Source organism: Natrix helvetica (genome assembly GCF_964273705.1).
Source record: "Natrix helvetica genome assembly, chromosome: 2".
In the NCBI taxonomy this organism is placed as follows: domain Eukaryota; kingdom Metazoa; phylum Chordata; class Lepidosauria; order Squamata; family Natricidae; genus Natrix; species Natrix helvetica.
Genome location: NC_138552.1, coordinates 203,402,480 through 203,427,997, shown reverse-complemented (window position 1 = coordinate 203,427,997; position 25,518 = coordinate 203,402,480). Strand labels below are relative to the sequence as shown.

Sequence of the window (25,518 nt, the reverse complement as noted above, 5' to 3'; positions counted from 1 at the left end):
GGGGATGCTGTGAGTGTTGTACATGTGAGGATTAGTTGTAAGTCACTTTTTTCAGTGCCATTATAACTGAATGGTTGCTAGATGAATGGTTGTAAGTTGAGACTACCTGTACTTATATTTTGAATCACAGAAACTTCTTGTGGGAGGAATTAAGGTGAAAAAAGGAATTCCATGCCTCTATAAATCTAAGACACTATGCAGAAATATATACTTATGTAAGAAGCTAATTGCTGACATATATTTAAATATCTGTAGTAAGAACTTAAATAGTTTTTAATATTGAGAAACAAAACACAGCGTAAAAGTATTTCAAAATGAAGTAAAGATATTCATTTCAGACAATTAACACATGAAATCATGAAATGATATTATGAGTACAATTTTAGCAGAATACATTAAGAGAGACAAAGAACAGCTGTGGTGGGATATGGATCTGGTTTACAGGATTAATTCAGCATATGCTAGAAGTCATAATGTTCCAAGGGAGGTACATGTTAAATTTCTCAGGAGGACCACAAGGGATGAGGTGCTTGGGGCCCAAAGGAAGGGACCACTAAAATATAAAGATGAAGAAATCACCATTCTTAAGCAAATTCCGAAAAAGATAAGAGAAAGAAGGAGGAAGTATTCCTCCTTATCAAAGAAATTATACAATAAAGGATTTTGGTTTAGATGGTTATTGCCAGAGGGAATGTTGATCTTTTGGGAGGGAAATAGAATTAGAATTAATACAGTGCAGGAGGCTGAAGCCTTCATTAAAAAATATTTCTCTCTCCTAGAGGACAAACACAGGGAAGGTAGTGAAAAGAGTAGCAAGGTACAAGATATGAAGGAGGGGGGGGCTGTGGCTCCACCTGGGGACAGGGAGGAAGGAGCAATATCGAAAAGGCTCAGGTCACAAAAATAAAAGTATTTGAAATATTTGTAATTGTTGATGTACTAGAAAGTGACAAAGGAAAAATGATTGAACACATGGTTGATACAATGTAGAATAAGATTCTGTTTTTTGCTTATCTTTTATACGTTGTTTTTAATATTGTAAAAACTGTGAGATTTGGAGGGATTTCTACCTCAAGCATGGAAGCTGCCAAAATTTTCTATGTACCCTTTACCTTTTCCCATAAATGTTTAAAAACCAATAAAATGCTTTAAAAAAAAAGAAATCATGAAATGGAAATGAAGTTGTTGTTTTTTTAAAAAAATGTGTTATTTATTTAATGGGATTAATGGGACTTGTGCTCGTTTCAGCAGCACATATATTAAAATTGGAATAATACCATTAATGGAAATGAATGTATTATGTATATTTTATAAATAATCATGTTTGAAACTTGGGAGATTTAACAGCTGTCTAATAACTTTGGGATTTCATATTTGCCTGTGGCCTTAATTTTGGCAAAATTAATTCCCTACTGATATTAATAGTAAGTGACAATAAGCTGTTGTAGAAAAGTTACTCCTTTAAAAAAATACCAGACATTTTTCTGCTACTATGCTGTAGACATCCATGGACACTTCATAGTATGCATTTCAATATCTACAGATGAAAAAAATGATTTTTTTCCTTAATATTCTTTCAAAGAAACAACATTGTTTTTATACTTACCATTCCATGATTCAGCCAAGTTGGTATAAAATTATCAAGGAGCTTGGGGTAAACAAGTTCTCTGTCATAGATATAGATGCTCCAAAACATTAGCACAACAAACTGGGGCAAAGAGAAAAGAATACATATATATATTTTCAGGTATATCAAGTCACATTTTTATTGTAAGAATTACATTTTATCAGTATCAACCATCAGCCAGCTACTACTGTTCAGTTGTGTATGCTTTTAAAGTACAAAGTTGTTTAAATCTAGGTTGGCTAGCTTATACATATGTGGGTAGTCTTCACTTAGCAGTGGTAATTGGGACTGGCAACCCCATAGTTAAGGACAACTGCCGTTGCAGCAATTTCAGTTGTTCAGTTATTAAACTAATTCCAAATGGCTGCTACGCATGGCATCACATGACCTCCACTTGCAACCTCCTGCCAGTTTCTCAATTGACTTTGCTTGCTGGAAGCTTGCACTGAAAATGTCAGATGGTTATCATGTGACTGCAGGATGCTACTATGACTTTTATAATTGTGAGCCAGTTGCCAAGTATCTGAATCGCTGTCACATGATTGTGAGGACATGATAATAAGTCTCCTTGTCCAGTGGTGTAGTAAATTTGAATGATTGCTGAACAAATGGTGACTTTTTTCAGTGTTGTCATAACTCTGAATAGTCATAAATTGAGGATTATATGTATTCATTATTGTACTATGATCTGTATTGTATGCAGTTAGAATGATATTTTGGACTATAGTAGCTTTCTCTAAACCACAAATAATCGTCGTTGTCGTCTCCTCCCCCCCTCCCCCCCCCCGATATAGCGATGCTCGGATCGGGACTCCACACTATGGACTTTAGATCCAGAGTCTGACTTTGTCATTCTAAAACACTCCAATTGTTCTTCTTCTGTTCTCTTGTGGCTTTGCTTGAATGTCTGGAATCAGTGCATGACTCATTTATGTTTTAGCTTATGATTGGTTAGCTGATATTAGGGAAATTTATGCTCTAAGGCAGAAATCTATTTAAGAGCTGATATAGATGCACATATACACATTTGTCATACTTTCCTTTAAAAAGCGGTGCCTTTTCCTGCCTTGCATAGTAACCCTATGATACCATGAAAGTAGGTGTTTGAAATATTGCATCCTTAAATCAAAAGTATATTTTCCTGTGATCAAGCCAATACTTGAGAGCATAAGAAGAGACGGAGCTTCTTTAAGGAGGTGATGACAAATGTGGAAGGCATATCAATACAAACTTTAAAATACAGCAGATCACTACTTAATATTAGCCTGTGGAACTATAAAGCAGAATTCATGCTTTCTTTAATGATGGCAGGTTATACCAGTTCTGAGGCAGCAAAGCATATTCCATATACCATGACAACATCACTTACATGCCTAACAGATGGTATCTTTTTAATTGAAATACTTGCTTTCTACCAGACATGACGACACCTGAATAGTCTGAATGGTTCTACTTTTGATTCTGGAACATTAATCCCAAAAAATTGAAGGATGGGGTCATCTATGTGCTTTATGGCAAACTACAGAATAGTATGCATTAGTGAGTTATGGCTTCCACTTGCTATTTTCCAATGAATCTTATTTTTAATTCGTGTTCTTCTGCAAATCAAATCCACAGTCTAGTTAATCAGTTAACCCTGAAAATCCCCGGATGCTTTCCTGGGGCTTCTTTGTGACTTCCTGAAAAATGGAGTGATTTTGATCACACCATCCGTGTCAGGATTATGTCTCTTAATTCTGTATATCAATAAAATCTAAGATTATATTTCATTTAAAAGAACAAGATGAACTGGCATATTAAACAAAAGCATTAGAAAAGAAACTTCTAGTGCTAGATTTTAAAAAGTAAATTTGATATTAATGGAAGATTTTAAAAAGCTGGCATGTATTTGAATATTTTCTGAAGCACAGAAAGCTTATTGACCTTGCCTGTGAGGTAAAAGTGGAAAAGACAGGAAATTCCATCTGTCCTGTCAAAGTCAGCCAATGTATGCAAAATTGGTTGCAACCATCTGCTGCTCCAGGTGGCCAGAACTTTTTTTTAATGAAACAGGTAGGTTCAAAAAAGCATGCTTAAGCAAATTATTCTAATTTTAGTCAAGTTGCCCATTCAACATTTCTTAAAAGTCATTCCATTGCCTGAAAATCTAAGTGTCCCAACATATAATCGACATCATTACTAAAAAGTAGATTGGGATCAAAACAATTCCTTAAGATGTATCAACTCTAGGAATCTAGAAAAATGTAATAAAACAGAACATGATTTTCATATATTCTCTTTGGTCCCCCTCCCTTGTTCTTGAAGCCTTTTTTTAATTCTGCCAAGGTTTTAATTGAGTCTTTGCTTTTTCCCTATGTATGATTCTTTACTTATATTTTCATTATTTGTTCAATTTTTTTAACATACCTTTCTAAAAATTCACACAGACATCACTGCCCCAAAATTACAATGATAGTATTAAAATGTGTTTTTTAAGAAACTGCACCTATTAGATTTTATGGCTTCATCTCAGGAAGTAGGAAAGGACTTTTTCTGCAGCAAAACTCTTTTAATGGACAAAAGCCTTCTGAATATGCATAATGAATGAAACTGATAATGCAAGATATACAAAATTGAGATACAAAGTGATTTCTTGGTAATATCACCTACACAAAGATGATTGATATACAAAGTTATGCAGCTATCCCCAATTCAGTGACTGTTCAAACTTAGGATGGCACTGAATGAGTGGTGCTTAAACCAGTATTTGAGGTTTTGGTCACAGCACTCACATAGACAAACAATTGGATTTGGGCATTTGGCAACCAGTTCACACTTACCATGGCTGCATCATCCCACAATCATGTGATCACCATTGATAACATCCCCTGCCAGCTTCCCAGAAGCAAAGTCCCAGAGATCTCATACTCCATAGCACCCACTCCACCAGCCTGCCCTTAATACCATGCACTAACCTGCAGCAACCTCTCTGCTTGCAGCCCTCACCAACCTGCTTATGCTCCCTACCACCCATCCATAGTCTCCGCCAGCCCCTGCTGGTCTGCCTGCATTTATTTAGGACTTCATTTTAAGCAGAAATTAGAGTCAGACATTTTAGTCAATTGCACGTTCAGCAGGTATGAGTGTGGAAAGTTTTGCCTTACTTAAAGTACAGAATTCTGGCTATTCATTAACCCAGTCTGATCTTCACCATACAAATATATAGAAGAGTGACTTTAACGAAGTCACATTTCTGAGGAAACAGCTATTGAGGCTCACTAGGCTATAAAAAGTTACAAAACTATTTCCAAAGAGTTTGGACTCCACCAGTTTACTATCAGGAAGATCATGTACAAATGGAGGCCATTTAACACCAATATTACCTCCCCAGAAGATCACAACAAGAACAATACTCCAGGAGCTTTCAAAGATACCCAGAGTAAGATCTAAGACAAAGGTCTCCAATCTCCTGGCCTATGGCCCTTTATTGGGCTGCACTTGCAGCCCATTGAGAATTGGGCCACACAAGCAGCCCCACTCATGCATGCACAAATGAAGCTGTGTGTGTGCACGCACCTGTCCCTCACACAAAACCATTCCCTCTGCCCCCCTTTCATTGGGCTGCGAACTTGGAAAGGTTGGGGACTGCTGATCTAATGAACTAAAAGCCTCTCACACTGGCAAATGCCAACGATCATGAGACACACACACACATTGGGAGAACAGTGAACAACAATGGTGTGCATGGAATAATTGTAAGGAGAGAGCTACTTCTCTCCAAAAAGAACACTGCTTCCCATCTACAGTTTGCAAAATACCATGTGGATATGTCAGAAGGTTACTGGAAGACTGTTCTGTAGAAATATGAGACTAAAATAGAAAAGTTTTGGCTGAAAGAAAAGTATTATGTTTGACAAAAGGCAAACACTATTCCAGTATAAGAACCTTATCCTATCTATGAAACATGATGGTGGCAGTATCATGGCTTGGATCTGCTTTTCTGCCTCTTGAGGACTAGGGGAACTTGACGTCATTGACTATGAGATATCAATGGATTGGGATAGGAACCATGAACTCTGAATTGTACCAGAAAACTCTACAGGAAAATGTCAGGGTGTCTGCTGTGAACTGAAGCTGAAAGTGGGTCATGCAGCAAGACAACAACCTTAAATAGGTAAGTTGTACAACCAAAGAATGATTGAAATAGGAGAAATAAATATTTTGGAAAGGCCAAGTCAACATTCTGACTTTAAACCTAGAACTGACCTGAAGAAGGCAGTTCATGCGAGGAAGCTCACTAACATCCTGAAGTTAAAGCTGCTATATGTAAGGAGGAATGGATTAGAATTCCTCCAAGCCAATGCACAGGACTGATTAACAGTAAACAGAAATGTTTAGCTGCAGGGGAGCACACTAGTAACTGAAAGCAAAAGTTCACATACTTTTGCCACACATAAATATGTAGCTTTGGATCATTTTCCTCAAAGAATAAATGAATAAGTTTAATGGTTTTGACTCATTTATTTAATTACATCCTCTTTTGTTGTAGGACATGCACAAAGAACAGATCATGTTTTAGGTCATGATGCTGAAATTTTGAAAATTGAAAACAATTCACAAACTTTTAAGTACTGTATGCTATTTTGCTGTTTTGTTTCTCTTACAAATGCACTTTAAATTAATTATCAGTACTTTTGTTTTAATCATTTTTATATTACAAGTATCCCTACATGTGAATTTGGAGGCATATAGAGATAAATTATACATTTAAAGCTGGGAAATACATTTATTTTTCTATATAGCAGTCCTATATTGCCCACTGAACTTACGTACTAAACATTTTTGTTAATATAATTACATTGAATGAATAAATAGAATTACTTATAAATGCAGTAAATAGATGGCACATTTTAGTCTGTAAAATTGCACTGGTGACTATGAGCTTTCCTTTAAATAACTGATATTTTAAAAAGAGATTAAAAACCAAGGGTGGTATACTCTAAATTGGAAGGAAATTCCTTTCTTTCCACGGTACTTACAACCCCAATGGGAAAAGCTAAGACGGCCATCATCCAGTCACGGAGGGAGATGAGTTTTCTTAGTTGCCTTTCTTGTTCTTGGCTGTCATTCCCTTTAGTCAGAAGGCTGGAAAGGTCAGTCAGTACACAGATCCCAAAAAAGACTGCTTGAACAACCTGCATTAGAAACATAAACATATTGAAACATGAATGTTTCAGTCTCAATAATATCAATTTTAGCAGCAGATCCTGCCTGGTGGTGGTGACATTTGGCAGCAGTGAATTTATTGAGCTTTTTAAAATGCTCAGCCTAGATATTGTGCAGGCTTACTCTGAAGCCTTGCTTCATAAAAAATAGGAGGAACTGTAATCTTTACTGTCCATAGTAAGCCTGGCTTAATAGTCAAATGCTGTTTCTTAACATGCAATGAAAATGTATTATTCTCATTTTCTGCTCTACCAAGTGTGAGTGCATTTCTTTATACAGTGATGAAAGGGCTGCTTAGCAAGCATGGAAGAGTAGACAGGATATGTGCATTTATCCTAAACTCTTCCTCTTCAATTATGGTATTAATGCCAATTCTGAGAACAAGGGGCAGTCTGGCATCATTGTGAAAGAATACTGCCTGTTGCTGTGGATGTTTTTCTCTTTTGATGCACCAATATTTTATTTCTGGTTCCCACTGTCAACATCTTTGCACTTTTGCCATATATGAAAAAAAACATAAAAATCACCTTGACATGTACTTAAGTAACCATCCCCTTTTATTTTAAAAAGCTTTAAATTATATGCTAACTGCTGTTTCTTCTGCTTCTTCCGAACTGTCTGTATAAAATCTGTCCTTATTACTTTCCATGTCCTGTTTACAAGACAGGGCATTTTTATCCATTTAGCAAATATGTGTTTATGTGGAATGATTGAAAAGATAATGTGAAATGAAGACCACATTTCACATTATCTTTTCTCAAGTTTAATTTTGCTTGATTCCTATTCAGCATATACAATTATTTTGAATTAAATATATTTTATATTACACACAATATTAGAGTTGTGATTAGTGATATATCCTAGGACCTCGGCCATCTGTCAAACATCTATTAATACCAGAAGCTAAGTAAACTTTGGCTTAACTTGTTGAGCAAGGAAAGAAACATTTATTGCAGATATTTGTACTAAGTTGCACTTATGGATTAACTTGACAATATCATAAAAACTCTATCATGTTTTAAAATAAATAGTTCACTCAACCAAAAGAGAATGATTTAGAGAAGTCTTTCTCTGATAAATAGCAGACAAATTATTTATGTGAAAATTCTAAAATAAGTAGAATATATCACGAGATCTAAAGCAAAGTGGCTTTCCTAATTAAGTAAGATGAAGGCAAGATCTTGCCCTATTAGGATACTCCTGTGACATAAGCTTCGACTGTTCATCCCTAATTAATCCAGTAATTTTTGAAAATACTGTTTCCAGCAAGATTTCTCTTTGAAGTGCTTTAAATTTATTATTTTTGTTCATCAAATACATTTTATTTTTGTTTTTGTTATCTCTGAATTTTAGATCCATACTTTGTATATCATCCAGAAATACAATTTTTATGTATATATTTAATTAGCCAAACTGGGAAAAAATGCAAAATACAATACTAAATAATTTGGACTCTTCTGACAAAATTCATCTATCTCCCCAGTTCTATAATATCAGAATGAATAGAACTGAACAGGAAAAGTATACAATACTATTAAAATGATTCAATTTAAAAACAAACTAAACTGAAGTTTCCATGAGGAAATCCTAGGAAAAAAATTAATTGGTCTTTTTTATAGATTTAGAAACAAATCTACATACAGAGGCAAACTTAATGCAGAACGACATGAAACATGCAAGCATTTTTGCACAGTAGATAATACTGTACTTCTCCTCCTTAACAAACTTCAGGTTTGTTTGTCTGTTTATATCCTGCCTTTATTATTTTTAAAAATAACTAAAGGTGGCAAACAGGTCCAATGCACCTTTCTCCTATTATCCCCACAAGAATCCTCTCCCTGTTTTTGAGTGCAATAGGCCAGAGAATATGGAAACCAAAAAGACAAAGGAAGAATTATCTCAGAGAAAGAAAAATAAATAAACTGGAAAGGGAATTAAGTGATATTTTCCATTTACTTTAAGTCTATCTTTATGAATCCATATATTCCCGCCATTTAGTAGCAATCTTATTAGTACTACTTTGTAAATTATCATCACCTTAAATATCTACATACATATATGGAAAACAAAGTATTGTAATTGATCATAAGAATATTAATTAATAACAGTGATAATATAGAACTAGTTGGGCCATTCATTTTCTTTCACCTCTAGGAAGGCAGCAATGACAAACCCTTTCAAAAATTGTGCTAAGAGAACTCCATGGGCTTTTCCAGACAATCACAAAGAGTCAAAAATAATTCCAACCTATATTTATTGGTTGTATCAGAATGGTTTTGTTTTCAATTAACTTTATTAATATTTAAAGACAGTAATAGCAAAAAAGGAGCCAGATTGGTGTAGTGCAGGGGTGTCCAAACTTGGCAACTTTAAGACTTGTGGACTTCAACTCCCAGAATTCCCCAGCCAGCTGCTGGCTGGGGAATTCTGGGAGTTGAAGTCCACAAGTCTTAAAGTTGCCAAGTTTGGACACCCCTGGTGTAGTGGTTACAGACCCTAGGCTAGAAACTGGAAGACTGAAAATGTTAGTCCTGCCTTTGATATGAAATCAACTGGATAACCTCTGATAATCACTTATTGTCTCAGCCTTAGTAAAAAGATAGCGCAAATCACTTCTGAGAAATGTTGCTAAGAAAATATTAAGAAAACATGTTTATTCAAAATAAAATGAATAAACTAAACATGAGTTTATCATGCCAAATATTATTTGTCTTAATTAGAAATACAATACAATAAATACAATTAGGAATACAATACCCTCCATTTAGAATACAAGTATATATTAGAATGCCTGAACGCATTGTTTGAGAACTTAGACTTGAACTAAATTTTACCTTCTGGAAAAAATTTTAAAATTGAACCTAGGAAAATTCCAAGTACGATAATTTCCAAGGACTTCAGAAATACACATTCAAGCACTCTTATTTATTTTAAGAAGCAGCTATGAATGGTAATTTGGTAGAGGTAACATTGAGAATTAAGGCACTTCCAGGTTTACTAAAGATATGTAGACATTTAATATGCCACTGCCATGTTGAACAAGACAATTGTCCAAAAATAACTAATTCCTTTTCAAAAGCAATCTCAAAAGAACTGTTAAAATTAGTAAATCTCTTCTGCAGCTGAAATCAAAATACCACGGTCAAATATTATAAAGTATGTTGCTTTGTGAATCAGCATAAAGCCAAATAACTGAATACTATATTATGATGCATAGTGATATAAGTCCAATATGCAACATCAAAATGTAGACTGCAGGATCTATGGCACTCTACAAGTTTGGTTGATGTCTCTAATACTCTGCAGGTTTAGTGTCTCTATTCCCAGAGAGGCAAAATTGATGTTCTTAACCTAATGCTTGTTCATTTCTGTACCAAAGCATAAATGTATCATATCAGAATATCTTTGTAATGCAATATTTAAGAAAGGACAATTTATGTTCTTTTCAGGTATATTCTGTGAGCCTCTGAAATAATTCAAAATAAGTCAAACCTATCCACAATCATTTCCATTCAATTTCATTTTTCTTGGTTTTTGTCTTTCTATTAAGTACAGTCTATTGTTTTAATTTATGTTATTGTATGTAGCGACCAAGAGGATGCATTTGGAGATGAGTAAGCTAAGTGTAATGCCAACACTGCTCTTAGCAAGTAGAAGGTAAATATGGTAGTTTTGATACTGGATAGTTTCCTTTATGTCTATACTTCTTTTACCAACAACTCTAATTATTTCTTTTTATTGGTGGTAAATTGCTGCACATGTAGCTTTAATAGACTATTCTACCCAAAATACAGAAAAGTTCTCTGTTCATATATCTATAGCATGCAAAATGTTATGCAGTAGTTCCTTGCTTGATTTCTTTCTTAGCTAGACAGACTTAAATATTGTGTTTAGCAAAAAGCTAGTGGAGATTTATCAATTTTATAAATTATCAAGGAGGTAGGAAGAAAGTTGCGCTAAAAATAAAATTGTACAATTTGATTATGATGAAAGGAAGAGTACTATCAAATCAAAAGATTTCTCATAAGTTGCAGATTTGTACACTACAATTTACACTTCTTTGAAAAAGTATGTAAAATTGGTCTATCCTGTTGGGAAACATTCCATCAAAGAATACAATTTATTGGACATTAAACTCTACAGAAAAGCCCAGTCTGATACTTCCTTCATCATGTATTTGTTTTGTGCCCTAAGCATTTATGAAGGCTTCCAATATATTGTTAGAATATTAAAAAATAAGGTACAATAAAGTCTCCTCTGATCTGGCTTCATGTAATTTTCTCGATAATGATTTGCCATAACTTTCTACTGGGATGTATTTTTGACTTTCCACTCTACCCACAGCTCTGATACTATCTGTAGGTCGCCTAAATATAAGCTAGTCTCGATACTACTTAGCCTCCAAGCCCAGACAAGGTCAAATATATGCTGTCACCAACTGAGAAAGCAAAAAAGTTATATTTATGACATGTTGTTATTTTCCGCCTTTTTTCTAAATAATTTAACACAATTTAACATGGATCACTTTCTCAGCAAGAGACTATATTATGTCTAACCTCAAATAAAAGAAGATATGACATCAATACAAGGCCATCCTGGTCACCGGGAAGTTTTTTTTTCATTTTTGAAAAGATAGACATAATGCTGAGAAAGGGATTTATTTGTTTATTTATCCATTCTATTTATATAAGCTGGCCAACTCACATATATGACCCTGGGCAACTCACACACTTAAAAATAGAAAACAATAAATAGTTACAAATAAATAACTGAAATAAAAACCTTCAAAAACTGATTAAAACAAGATTAGGTCATATTTTGGCATAAAGATCGAAAATTCAAACTTTTAAATATCACTGCAGATCAACTACCCAAACCTTGAGTCTCTGTGATGCAAAATATTGAGCTTAATTTTAATATTGAACTTTGGGTCAAGGAAGCAAATTCTTTGCTTTTTTATTTATACCCATCTTCAGTCCTACTATACCCAAGATCGGAGATTGATGATTTGAGGAGGCAGACTAAAACACTGGAGTTATACTAGTCACTTTTAAATCAACAAGAAAAGTCATGAATCACTGTTATGACTTCTGATTCTCAGATCTTTAGGGGAATTTTAGTGGGAACTTCTAAACTGGAAGATGGTATCTTGCTCTCATACAGTCAAAAAAAATGAACAAAAACTTCCTTCTCTCACAATTTTAACCCTAGCAGAATTCTCCAGCACTACACATAAGGGAAAGTAGGCATTTGTTGTTTGGGGATGGTTATATAGATGTTCAATTTCTATTTCTAAAATGTAATGTTCTGATTAGGGGGCACCCTAACAGCAAAGCACAAAACAGGAAGTTGATCAACCAATCAGCACGCAGGATGTGCACCTTTGCACAACGTGCAGTTGGGATTTGGGAGGTGTTTGCGTCACCCCATCTGCAGCTATCTGCAACCTACAATTATCCAACAACTCTTTTGCAACATAAATATGCAGTGACAGCTATGGGCAGTTGTGGGCAACTCAAATTCAGTCTTTAGCTACAAAATGAGGCAAGATACTTTAAAATTTCAGCTAGTTCTTCCAAAATGGGCAGAGCTAACTATAGCAGGATAAATAATAGTTAAGTACTTTAGTGTGGCTGGAATAATATTTTTATATGTTCCTAGTAGGAGAAAAAGGGACACAGTGGCTTAGTGGCTAAAACGCTGAGCTTGTCAATCAGAAAGGTCAGCAGTTCAGTGGTTCGACTCCCTAGCATCGTGTAACGGAGTGAACTCCTGTTACTTGTCCCAGCTTCTGCCAACCTAGCAGTTCGAAAGCACATAAAAATGCAAGTAGAAAAATAGGAACCACCTTTGGTGGGAAGGTAACAGCATTCTGTGCACTTCGGCATTTAGTCATGCCGACCACATGACCACAGAGACATCTTCGGACAGCGCTGACTCTTCAGCTTTGAAACGGAGATGAGCACCACTCCCTAGAGTCAGGAATGACTAGCACATATTTGCAAGGGGAACCTTTACCTTTACTTTACTAGGAGAAAGCTTCGGCTAGTAATAAAAGGGTACAAATCTTACCCAGCACTTAGAAAACTTGTACTATGAACGAAGTTTCCAATTGTCAACTGCAAAAGGCCATGCTGCTTGGATTCACACATATATTATGCCATTACAACGTCCTAGGTCCTTGGAAAGAGACATCCTAGGTCCTTGGGAAGAACTGATGTGCGGGAAAGCCAACACCAGCTAAAGAACTAGTAAAATGTGACTTTGCATTAATAATAATATAATAAAATAATAATCAAACATAAATAGTTAGAATGTAAGTGACATTTTAACTTGGATGGTCAGGAAATATGTGGCAATTCTAAAGAAAAGAAACTAGCCAACCTTTTTAAATTGATGAACTGCTTCTTGGAAAGCACTTTGCTTGTGAAATAATATAGTTAATGCACAATATCTCAAAGGCGTTTTTTTCAAGAGACAACTGGATTTTCTGGCTTCTCCTTTTCCTAATGTACAATAATGTCATTCATTGGGGTTGCTATCCTCTCAGCAGCTACCTATAATTCTCTTTCTCCTTACAGAGTTGCAGATATCATTTCTGGAGAAGTGCCTTGTATCTCTATTTCTATATGTGGGGGAGCCAATAATCCTAATATATTTCACTCTCTTCCCTAGCACTTGTTCATGTGCGTAGTCAATAAACAGGCATCTCCAAATGACAGCGTTGCGACTTCTTTCTTTAAAAACGACGGTGCGAATGAACAGGCTCTTCCTTCACACAGCACCTCCCCTTCTGGCGTCCCCTTGAAAGCGCTGCCCGTCACCAGTCCTTCCGCGCAAAGGAGGCCTCGTCCCCGGGGCAAAATTTTAGCCGGGTGAACGCAGCAATTCTCCTTGTCCGGGATACGGGATCGCATCCTTCACATCCCGAGGAAGAGGAGGCGGTGGCGGTTACAAGGTGACTTACCAGATTAATGAAGGTCAGAAATTTCCAGCTGCCTCCATAGGTCTGGTGCGCTGGCATGTCAATGGCTTTGTAATTGCACAGGATGGAAAAATAGGAGAGGAGGATGGCGACCCGCAGCACCTGCCCGGGCACGAGCGCCATGTTGTGTGTCTTCTTCCACCCCCCCACTCCCCAATTAAGGCCTGAGTGCCGAACGAAAGCGGGCGGCTAAAAGCGACGGGCGCGCGCTTCGTTCGCGGTTCAGGGCGCGCGCGCGCGCTGTCAGCACGCGTCGAGCCGGGGAAGCGGAGCGTGAGCGAAAAAGTCCACGTGCCGTTCGGCGCCGCTCAAGTGTTCCCCGCTTGAGGGAGATGAAAGCAACGCGAGCGGAGGCGTAGACTTCTGGAGTGTAGTAGATCCACCCACAGTGCCCCACTTCCGGGGTGATTTTGGACGCCATGTTTAATATTGCCCAAGAGAAAGAGAAAGAATTGCCCATAGGAAACAGGGAAGACTTGGACGGCACAAGGTGCTTGTGCCTCTTCCGCCGGCAGGCAACAATGCAAAATTGCAAGAAGGTAAAAAAAGAAAGAAAGAATGCGTCCGTAGTTTCCATCGTTCCCGTGCACTTTGCATTTGCAGGGTAACACAGAAGGCGCTTCGGAAGTTTGAAGTTTGAATTACGCGTCGTCGTTGTGCTCGAGACCTACGCTCGGCTTTCACTTTTCCATATAAATAGGGAAATAAAACCACAACTTCCGCCCGAATAAGGGGCTGATGCCCGCAGCCCGATCGGAGTCATTGAAAGTGGCAGAGCATTTTCATTTATTTAAAAGCTAAAAGCACGTGCACCCACAACTATGTTGCATTGCATTATCAATTGCAAGAACATCTTTTTTTATTTTTCCAGAGAAATGAGGTTGTCCGTTTATAGCTCGACTAAATTTCTGGGGTGTTTTTTTTTAGATTTTTCATAGGGAGAGCGCGCTTACCTGCACCTCACGTTTAAGTGCGCGTTCACTATTCAAAGACCTTCCCTGTCCTACTGTCTCCATTTATTCATACCCATTTACTGTTCATGTTTATGTTTATACTTATAAGCTGTTATCTTTTACATGTTTGACAAGTTAACTAAATAAATAAATAAATGTGGACGGTGATGTTGATTGCTAGACTCGGAAACATTCTGAGTCACTTTCTCAGTCTGATTGTCTTCTTAAATTATTCCCAACCTGGGATTATTCTAACGCACATATTCATCTCAACCCCCACCACCCATTCCTGTTTTCCACAAAGTTGCTAAAACATTTTTAAAAAATCAGTTAATGGAATATAAAGTAGTTCAAAATTCCCCCAGGCACTGAAAATGCCATCTGCATTTATTCCATTGTGTACTTTCCTGCTGTGAATTATTCTCTGAATAAACTCTTCAACAGAACCTGGTAGTATCTGGCATCCCTAAAATTCTTTACTATTGAGAAGTTTATTTTATGAATAAAAAGAATTCAGCTATGTAGGAAATTCCTTGCAGTTAAAAGCTATCTTTTATAGCATACATACATCATTCATTCATTCATTCATACATCATACATACATTAGAGTGTGTGTGTGAGAGAGAGGGGTGGTGGTGGTGGTTGCAAACAGAATTCCAAATGGATCTTTTCAGTGGTTACAATATGCCTAAGGTTTTATACAGAATGATTCTGTTGCATTCAGACAGTTATCGGTACTTATGAAATAGCATTATTATCTCACATCTCTTAAGCTTGCAGAAGATTGAGTCATTCATAATATAAAAAGCAACATCTTCCCTTGGTGAGGTGGATAAAGGGAGAGTACTGATGACCATGAACAAGCTGGATTATTGAAACAATGCTCCAGTACCTCATTTTAGAGCTATTGAGGTGGTACAGTTGGTGGTACAGATGATGAAGAATACCAAAAGGAGTTATATGACTTTCTGAAGAACTTTCTCCCAAATGCACAAAATGTACCTTGAGAAAGTTATTCTGGCATCTCCTTGGGAATGTGGGGCAGCAATACAATAGACATGGGTGGTGCATTTATGATGACTAGAAGACTTCCAAGGTCCCTTCCAACTTTGTTCTGTATTTTGTATGTCCTTTTTGGATGATGTCTTGTAACCTACCAATAAATTCCAGAATTCATAAGATACTGTGGTTAGATTTTGCAAGATTTGTTCTTGTGTGAAATCTCTCAAGATCTTGTCAATTTTGATTGTGAATACTTGCCTTCTTTGAATTTTAGTTTAGAACTGTAGGAAGTTATCACCTAGCCCTCTCCCAGAAAAATGAAATATCCTAAGAAATATTGATAAGGCAGAATATTATATTTTCCTGGATGTGAAAAAGGGAGAAACACATTTTACACAAAGTAAATTCCTACAGCTTCCAGCCCATCCCCACTTTATCAATGGGCCATTAAGAAGGCCAAGCTAGTCCACTTTACATAATAAAGAGTTCAGCTCCAGGGGGATGGGTGTAGAGTTCTGGCAGTGACAATGAAGGCATGATAATATAAGCCTTTACTCAACTGACCACATGGCATCTAAACTCAATCAAACCTGGATTCAAACTCAGCTAGAGGGTTGCCCTTGCATGGGCCCATGTGAGTCTGGCAACCAATCAGAATACATTTCTTACACAGGAACAGGAAACAGATAGGTGGGGCAGAACAGATTATAAAAATCCCTGCAAGCCCTTCTTCAGCCCTTCTCTTCCCTTCTCTTCTTCTCCACCAACATTGAAGCATGTGATCACCTTTTCTGTTCAGGACTCAGGCCATGTGGTCCTGTCCACCATTAAACCATCTTTCCAAGCAGCCTCCATGTCTCCAGTGTCTTTTTTCCCCACTTGGAGCCGAACCCAGAAGGACATTTCTCCCAACAGAACATAGCAGACAATAATAACATATAGTCATTTCTGTTCAAACTCATCAAAGACACAATGAAAAAAATTCCATTGAACATTTTGAAACCATAATAAAATAGAGGAAATATCTATCAATAAAGCCCAAGAACCAAAAATGTAGAATGCTATTCATCACCTATATATAGGTAAACCATTCAGATGTAAAGTCAGTCCTGTGCAATAAACTCTTTCTCATGGGTATCCGGTTGTAGTTCAATATTCACTTTAAATGTTCTTCTAAAGTGAGCTGAAAATAATAGAATGAAACCCCACAGAATCAAATGCAAAATCTTGCACTTAGAAAACAAAAATCAAATGCATAGGAATTAGACAGGATAATTCTCCATGTAGTACTACTTGTGAGAAAGATCTTGGAATAGTAGTTGATTATCAGTTTAATGTAATTAGAAGGGTGATGTGACTGCAGAAATACAAATGAAAAATTTGGCTGCATGAAGAGAAGCTTTTAAAGTAGTTTTTAATAATGAAAAGTAATTGTGCTGCATTATTCTGTATTGAGCAGATCCCTTGAGTCTGGTTCTGAGCACCACACTTTAAGGAGCGTTCAAACAGATTGGCAGTGTTTAGCCTTGAGAAGGGGAGAATGGTATGGGAGGGAGAAGTATATGCTTCATGTATGTGAAATAGTTAGAGAAGAATGTCATGATCTCTTCTCTATTGTTCCAAAGTGTAGGAGAGGAAATAATGGATTTAACTGTCAGAAAGAAATATTTTGACAGAATATTAAGAAAAACTTTTAAAACAACTTACTAAGAATATATTTATCATGATCAACCACTGATTTCTTAATGTCTGTCAATTTTCATTGCCTGCAGTTCCTGTATTGCATTACATTATGAGCTAATATTTCCCTTGTGCATCCTAAATTAATGAATATATAAATACTTCTTTCTGAAATGTTGTATGTTACATGAATTTGGTAAAAGTAATTAATATCCTGAAAACTTTATAAGCAATAAAAAAGTTTGTCCTTAAATTGCCACAATATCCTTTGTTGTTTTATTGCAGTAAATTAAGTAGTTGTCGTCAAATCATTGTCTAGGCATGCTATAAACAATTTAAAATCTCTTGGATCAACATCTCCCCCTTGCCTCATGATGCACTTTGATAGTCTTCTTCTTTATTGCTGTTCAATAATTTCTGATGCTTCAAGTCTCTAAGATCATATATCAATAACCGAGTACTCATAAGTTCATTTTTGTCATCAATGATAATATCAAGCCACATGTTTTTTTCACCCCACTCCACCCCATTTTTCCAATGATCAGTGCATTTCCCAATGATTCTTGTCTTCACATTATGTGTCTAAAATATTTAAAGTTTACCTTATATATATTTTAGTGCTTCCAATGAGGAGACTGGTTTTATTTTATGTACTACTGAATTATTAATTCTCGCAGTCCAAGGTAGTCTCAACAATTTTCTCTAGCACTACAGTTTAAAGGCATCATTTTTTCTTCATTCACATTTTTAAGTCTTGTTTTCATAGTAGTATATTACGTCTGGAAAAAAAAATTGAAAATCCATTTATATTAAACAAATTGGGAACATACATAGTTTTTCACATTAGTGAGATGGATCAGAATTTGAGCTAACAGTTCCATAGGAAAAAATAACTTCCCAATACAATCTAACCAGATATGTAGGTACCTGTATGAATTTTTGTAATGTACAATAAATACATTTTATTTTTCTTAATAAACATTGATTTTCTTCTATTCACATGGATGTGTTACTTTTGTTGTCACAATGTATGTCCACATGCATATTTCCTAATAATACCATTTCCTTTTTTTTCATATCTATTAAATTACCGCACATATATGATGTCATATGCATTTTCAGGTATTATTTGCTCAATGTGATTGGGATCTTTTTTTTATGATTAAGTAACGTAATATGCTTTGGTTTTAACATTTAAGCAACATGAATAAGCTAATGCCCAAAAGAAGTTTTGTTCCATATAAAAGATCTCTATGAATAACATTAGCACTAAAATCTACATTTTCTTTTTGTGTGAAAGAAAAGAAGTATAGATTAAAGGAAAATATAAATTACATGTGTTACTTCTGTGAGCTCCACTGTCTGCTTTCAGAGAATACTGCATTGGATTGTATTTTGTTTTTAATATATCAGGTCCAATTAAATGTGTTATCAAATTACAAAAAGATACCATATCCTGTTTTATGGACACATTCCAAGGAAATGTCTGCAAATAGCCTGTGATTCAATGGTTCCTCAGATAAGTGAAAGCCTAGCATCCGAGGGACGATGCAAGTAAATAGCTTTTAGAAATCTGTAATCTAATTGTGCAGGATCCTAGCCCCGTTATCTCTTGGAGAATTCACTTTTTATTAAATAGTTTATATAAACAACAGTAGTCTAGGCTGACATTGTTTTTCAGATGTGCTATTGAAAAGTACTCAGGTCTGAAAATGTTCATATCAACATTTCTGTTCAAATCCCAGAAGGATATGGCTAGCTGATGAAAGCTAAAAAGCTTGAAATAGAGTAGTCTCCCTTTATTTCCTTGTCGGTAAATTTAAATTTAACACAAATTAGTTGTCACAAAAGACACTGCTGCGAAGGCTCCTCGATTGGGGCCGCAAGGTGAAAGTGGAAGTAGTATGCTCTGTCCCATATTTGAGTAGATCAGGTTGCTCTGATAGACTGGTCTCACCGGAAAAACACTTTTTTATTTATGTCAACACCTTTTTCTTACATACATGTCTGTGTGTCTGTCTCTCTCTGGGCATTCTTTCTCTCTATACCTATCAGACTGTTCTATATCTCAGTTCCCTAAATTCTATTGGGTTGAGACTGTCTGCCAGTAGAATGGACAGAATTGATAAATTGTCCTGAATGTTCCTTCCTCACTGAAGTTCCCATGCAATGGCGTCATAGATCTAATCCAAGAAGTTGGGTGACCCTCCTGAGCAAATTTGAGGGATAAGCTAAGAGAAAAGTAAAGAATACTTCTATTGCACCAATGGAAATCTACTCACATGACAGTGGAGGTAAATTCCTTTCTGTTTATGCAATTTGCTGCAGGCAACTCATTACTGGACTTGCAATACTCTTGCTTTCTATTTGTGAAGTTCATTCTGGTTTTACAAGTTTGTACTTGTTAGGGACAACCTACTGTATTGCCTTATGACATGAAAAATGCTCACCTGATTTGGCATATGAAAGGAATGAGGGAATCCTTAACATGACATAAATTATTTGGCTTCTCAAACCAGATTTTGTAAGAATAGAATGAATAAAGCTGAGTAATGGGTAACATGGCTAGTTATGGAAAAGAAAAGTCATATGTTTTTTTAAAGTATAACAATGATATGATACAAAAACTTAATTGTTTTGGCATTCACATCCATTTACTTTATCCCATTATGAACTTAGACAAGCAGGTTGCTTGAATTTTAAAATAATATGAAAGAGTACAAAAGCTATTTACCAAAGGGAATGGTGAATTGAAATACAATTGATGCTGCCTTCAATTTTCTAAAATCTATTTTATTTACGATTTAATGATGTTACGTTTCAGAAACAATATTAGAAACATACAACACTAGAAGATTTAAGGGTTTAGACAGGGATTTTAGAATTGGGGGGGGGGGGTAAACCAGCTCTATGTGAAAAAAATTAAACTTCTGGCACAGAATCACAACCTTGGGAGGCAAACTGTTCCATTGATTGATTTTTCTTTCTGTCAGGAAATTTCTCCTTAGTTCCATGTTGGATCTTCCACTATGACCTTCCTTTTTTGAAGAGGTTGGTAAATACTGTCTTTCTGTCTTAATTTTCTGACAACTCAGACTATCAGGAGTACAGTGGATGAGTTATCTCTGAAAAAAAATGATTGTCCTGTTTTCTCAAGACAATAGAGAACATCTAAGAAACTTCTGGCCCCTATAGTCTCTTTTTGAGAGCCACAAATAGCACAAAGGATTTTTAAAAAATTATATAGAATCATGTGAGTTCTAAATTCAATATATTGACAGATGATCTTTTGTATTTAATTCATATTAAACCCATATGTTGTATTTAATACTTATTCTGATATTTTATGGAAATGTTTTTCAATACTTTTGTATTGAATTTATATTATATTTAAATATGGTTGTATGAATCAACCATATTTAAATATAATATACAGAACAATGTGACCTTATTAATAAACAATTATACACTTCATATTTGATATTTCCAGAGTAAGAAGTATCTTTCAATCAAAAAAGAATGCTAAGGAAAATGTCGATTTTGTTTAAAGTCTTTTTCTTTTTTCTTTATCACCCTCAATTTCTCTTAGTATAATTTTCCAGAAATGTTATTCCTCTACTTTGCTATGCGTGTATTAATGAATCCTTAAATTTAAGCAGAAACATTTATAGGATCTCTCAGTACATTTCTTTTCAATGGGGAAAAGTTCATCTTTATTCATTAAACTTACACACATAAACTTCTTGGTTTTGACTATTGAGAACTGTGAGGCTCATCATTACAAAAGAATAATGATGACAGCATTTCTTTTGTTTGGAGACTGTGTGACCTATCAGGCATGAAAATTAATCTTCAGGTAGTAAGTCCTGCTTTCAAAAGAAAATCCTGATATTGTGAGTCATGCCAAACCTTTCTGTAACTTATTGTTTAAGTAAGATTTGAGACTTTCGGTATGAGTGTGACTAATGTCTGGTGCTGAGAAATTTGGGACCCAGAGGTAAGCGTGGGAAGTTATATGCAGGAGCTCTAGCAAGTCCTTAAGAGGCGATGGGAATAGAATTTAAAAGCATAATGGATTTCAGAATACAGTTACAGGTTATGATTTCAAGAAGAATTTTGAAAACTATAGGATAGCCAGGAACTGTTAAGGGCACACAGATAGCCATATCAAAATATTAATTTGACAGGTGTGAAAAGATTAATTTGAGAGGTGGAAGAGGAAGGCTTCAAACCGTTTCATATTGCTTTGATAACCAAAGATTCTTTCATCCTAACAACAACAACAACAATAACATGAGTTGGTAGATTTGTATCATTAGAACTTCCCCACTGTTCCACATTACCTAACAAGCTCAAAATTAGGTAAGTAGATTTCCTGTAGAAAATGAGGAAGCCATCCTTTAAAAAAGTATTCCATCTTACAACATCTAGGAATGAATTCTTCCCTTCATATATATTAGACGCCAGGTCTTTCCTCTTGCTTTTTCAAGTCAATAGTCATATGACTACGGTACTTGTTTGCAAAATGCCTTTCTCTGTCTCACAGACTTCAGCCCTTCCAATTAGCATTCCATTTCATTGAATTCTATCTTATTTCTCGTATGCTTCAGGATATTATCTATGAAGCTAATAACATTATCATGGGATTTCAAGTACGATACTATTGCAGCATGCCTTGAAACTAACTTATAATATTATTCTCAGGGTGGAATAAATAAGAATTATCTACAGTATTTTGATATGTCTTGTTTATATACTATTTGATTGATTTTGCATTCTTCCTGAAGGAACAAGGATACAGCCCGGGCATGCTATAAAATCTAACATTGTGACTCAGAGCAGCTTTGATTTGCTTTATCTAGTTAATCAGATTTCCTGGTTATAGAGAGATAGGCTGGCTACCCTGATTCATATGCTGTAATATCTAGAGTGACTATTACGTTATATGTGAGCTGCCCTAAAAAGGAATTCAAATTCTGAATATAGAATTGAGTGTTTAAAACTCTGGATGATTCATCTAAATCACAGATAAGTGTTTGGTAGTCCCAGGGCTATTTTTGATTCTTTTGAAAGGTTGTAAAGCCTCTTTGGTCATACCTGCTAGAAAATGAAGGGCCAGTATACCACAGTATAAATACATATTCCACTATAGTTTCCTGAATAGCCACATTACAGTAAAACAAAAGCAAGAACCTGCAAAATGCAGGTTTACCTACATGGTTGTCGGAGTGGGTAGATGGGTGGGTTGAAAATTGGAAGGAGTATGTCTCCCATTTCAACCTCTTTGTGTATAAAGTTTTCCAGAGTCAAACATTCTCTATTCCTACTTTAAGAGTGAGCTGTGTCAATTTTGCGCTCTCATGGAAATAACTCCTGATACCATTTTAATAAACATTTTGGTTCAGGATTAAACGTTGTTTATCCTAACACTTTAAACATGCACTTATTAATAAATGTTTCAAGGTATCAAGCTCCTTGCTTACATTAGGTTTTAGGCCAACAGCTAGTGTAACATAATATTTAAAATGTTTCACCAGGACACCAAGATCCAAGATCAGGTCTACCCCTAGACATTTTACATCAAAATGACCACATGCACATCAAGAGTTTCCTGTTACAACAACTTTTTAAACCCCCTTTTTAGAATGTCTTTGTTAAAGGGATAAAATGTAATGTCATGATATTTTTGCTCGGATTTCTGGATAGGTATAATGCACCAATAGCATTTTGAAAATACTGTAAAGTATTACTTTTAAAAGGGGAAGTGCTTTATTTCAGCCCCACAGCAAGTTAAATAATAATAATAAATTACCATTCTGTATAGGAAATACCCTGGCCTGAGGCAGATTTATAAAATAAAATATTATTTTGAATAGGAAAAGAGTTTAATTTCAGCTTTGAAGCAAACCTTGGAAATAAATGCAGTTGTAAGTAGGAAACACCCTTGCCTGGAGCATTAAAGCAGTTTTTTGAAATAAAATACTGTTCTAATTATAAAGATCCTTGACTGGAGGCAACATTTCATCTCAGCACCCAAATCTAGATTTATTGTGGTTAGCAGCAGATACTGGCTACTGCGAACTGTTTCTCCCTGAATATTCTCACGTGTCGCAGAGAGGAAGCTCATCTTCATGTCTCTCTTATGTTTTCTAAAGATGGAGAAAATGAGTTCATAAGACCCAACAAACGCTGACTTATGGCGTGGCCAAACAGGATATTCAGCACCAGTGTGATGGCTGTGTTGGGCTGGAAGCAACATTTCTTCTTTGGCTTTTTGACTAGAGAAGTAACAGCTCACTGAGTAGAATGATGTTGACCAAAAAGAATACAAGTACTCCTTGACTTACAGCCATTCATTTAGTGATCGTTCAAAGTTACAATGGCATTTATTTATGACTTTTTCATACTTAACAACCTAGCAGCATTCCCATGGTCATATGATCAAAATTTGGATGCTTGGCAACTGGAATGCATTTATGACAGTCACAGTATCCCGAGGTCACATGATCACCTTCTGCGACCTTCTGACAAGCAAAGACAATGAGGAAGCCAGATTCACTCAACAACTGGGTTACTAACTTAACCACTGCAGTGATTCATTTAACAACTGTGGTAACTGTTTTGCATACAACAGAAACTAAATTGTGGTTATAAGTCGATGACGACCTGGAGTTGGTGGATAAGATGCATACATTGTAGACTGTGGAACAGTATAGATTATTTGGTAATGTGAATTACGCTTCTGTATTTATTGTAGGATGATCTCTCAACCTTGGCACCATTTAAGATATGCGGACTTCAGTTCCCAGAATTCCCCAAGCAGCCCACTGTATTTAGTATCTATTTGATGTTGTATGCATATGCAAATCTCTTCTTTTATTTTGGCAAAACCTAAGTAGATATTTTGCTTCAGTTTGATGTTTCTGATGGAAAGCAGCCAAACTCATTATATCATTTTATTCAAAGAACATGAACCAACCTGAAAAAAACCCCAAGAACAAAACTCAAATTTGAAACTTTGCCATACTGTACTGCAGTGTTTGTTCATTTTGGCAACTTTAAGCTGTGTGGACTTTAATTCCCAGAATTCCCCAACCATCATTCTGTTCTGACCTAGGCTTCCCCGGCAGCACAAAGCGAAGTCCACATCCAGATAAACCCCTTTTATTTAATTTATAGTGAATTCCTCTCCATCAAAGTCCCGGCCCACAGTCATTCAAGATAGTTCACAGTTACCGACCTTTATTAAGCTTGGAGAGTGGCCAGACCAATATCTTTCAGATGCTGCAATACTTGGCAAAAATGCAGGAATGAATCAATTGTCTCCTGCAAGCACCCCTCCCCTCTCTCTCCTCTTTTATTCCCCATGGGAGGGGCCATTCACCGTCCACCTGTGACCTTACTCCCAAGATGACCCTTGTTCCTTAGCTGTTTCTTCGTCTGGCAACTCTGCACATGTGCATACTGGGAACAGGCTCCATCTGTTTGTCTGCCTCACTGATGTCTGACTCCGAAGGCAGCTGTTAACTGTTAGACAGCCCTGGCCCCATCTCTGCCTCTGACAGAATACTTGTCAGAGTCTTCTCCAGACTTCAGGACTGGCCCATGTTCCAACCTCCTCACTGTCCTAATCTGCTACCAGTTTCACTGGCCGGCCACAACACATTATGTGTTACCCAGACGCCAACTAGATGCTTTGTGTACACTCATAATTTGAGGAAATGAGGATAGCAGTCTTCTTATACTGATTCTCTGGCATATTGTCTCTGGATATATGATATCCAGAGACAATATGCCAGAACACTCATATTATGAATGCTTAGAAAGCATATAATAAGGTCGATAGCCGCTGACAGAAGTTTCCTAGAATTTGACAAGTTTTTTTAAACTCGGATTATGGCCATGAGATGTGGAGTGGCACCCCCACACTTCATGGCCATGATTTCAGCAGTACAACTATTGCTATATTCAATAAAAAAGAATGCTTCCTTTTAGCAATCCTGAATGTTTTTACTGTCAACTTCAGTGACTGGTCCAAATTTAACTGCGTCTAAGAGGAGGAAAAA

General features: G+C 36.1%; 1 protein-coding gene across 1 annotated transcript in view; it reads right to left on the bottom strand.

The window, feature by feature from the left end:
- AIG1 (androgen induced 1) overlaps positions 1–15,310 on the bottom strand; it is a 68,936-nt gene extending 53,626 nt beyond the window's left edge. Inside the window, exons 1-3 of the mRNA XM_081942286.1 lie at positions 13,800–15,310; positions 6,646–6,801; positions 1,607–1,708 (exon numbers count right to left, since the gene is read on the bottom strand). Of these exons, the coding sequence (XP_081798412.1) occupies positions 1,607–1,708; positions 6,646–6,801; positions 13,800–13,940 (399 nt within the window). The 5' untranslated portion in view covers positions 13,941–15,310. The remainder of the gene's footprint in view (positions 1–1,606; positions 1,709–6,645; positions 6,802–13,799) is intronic.
- Between the last annotated feature and the right edge of the window lie 10,208 nt (positions 15,311–25,518).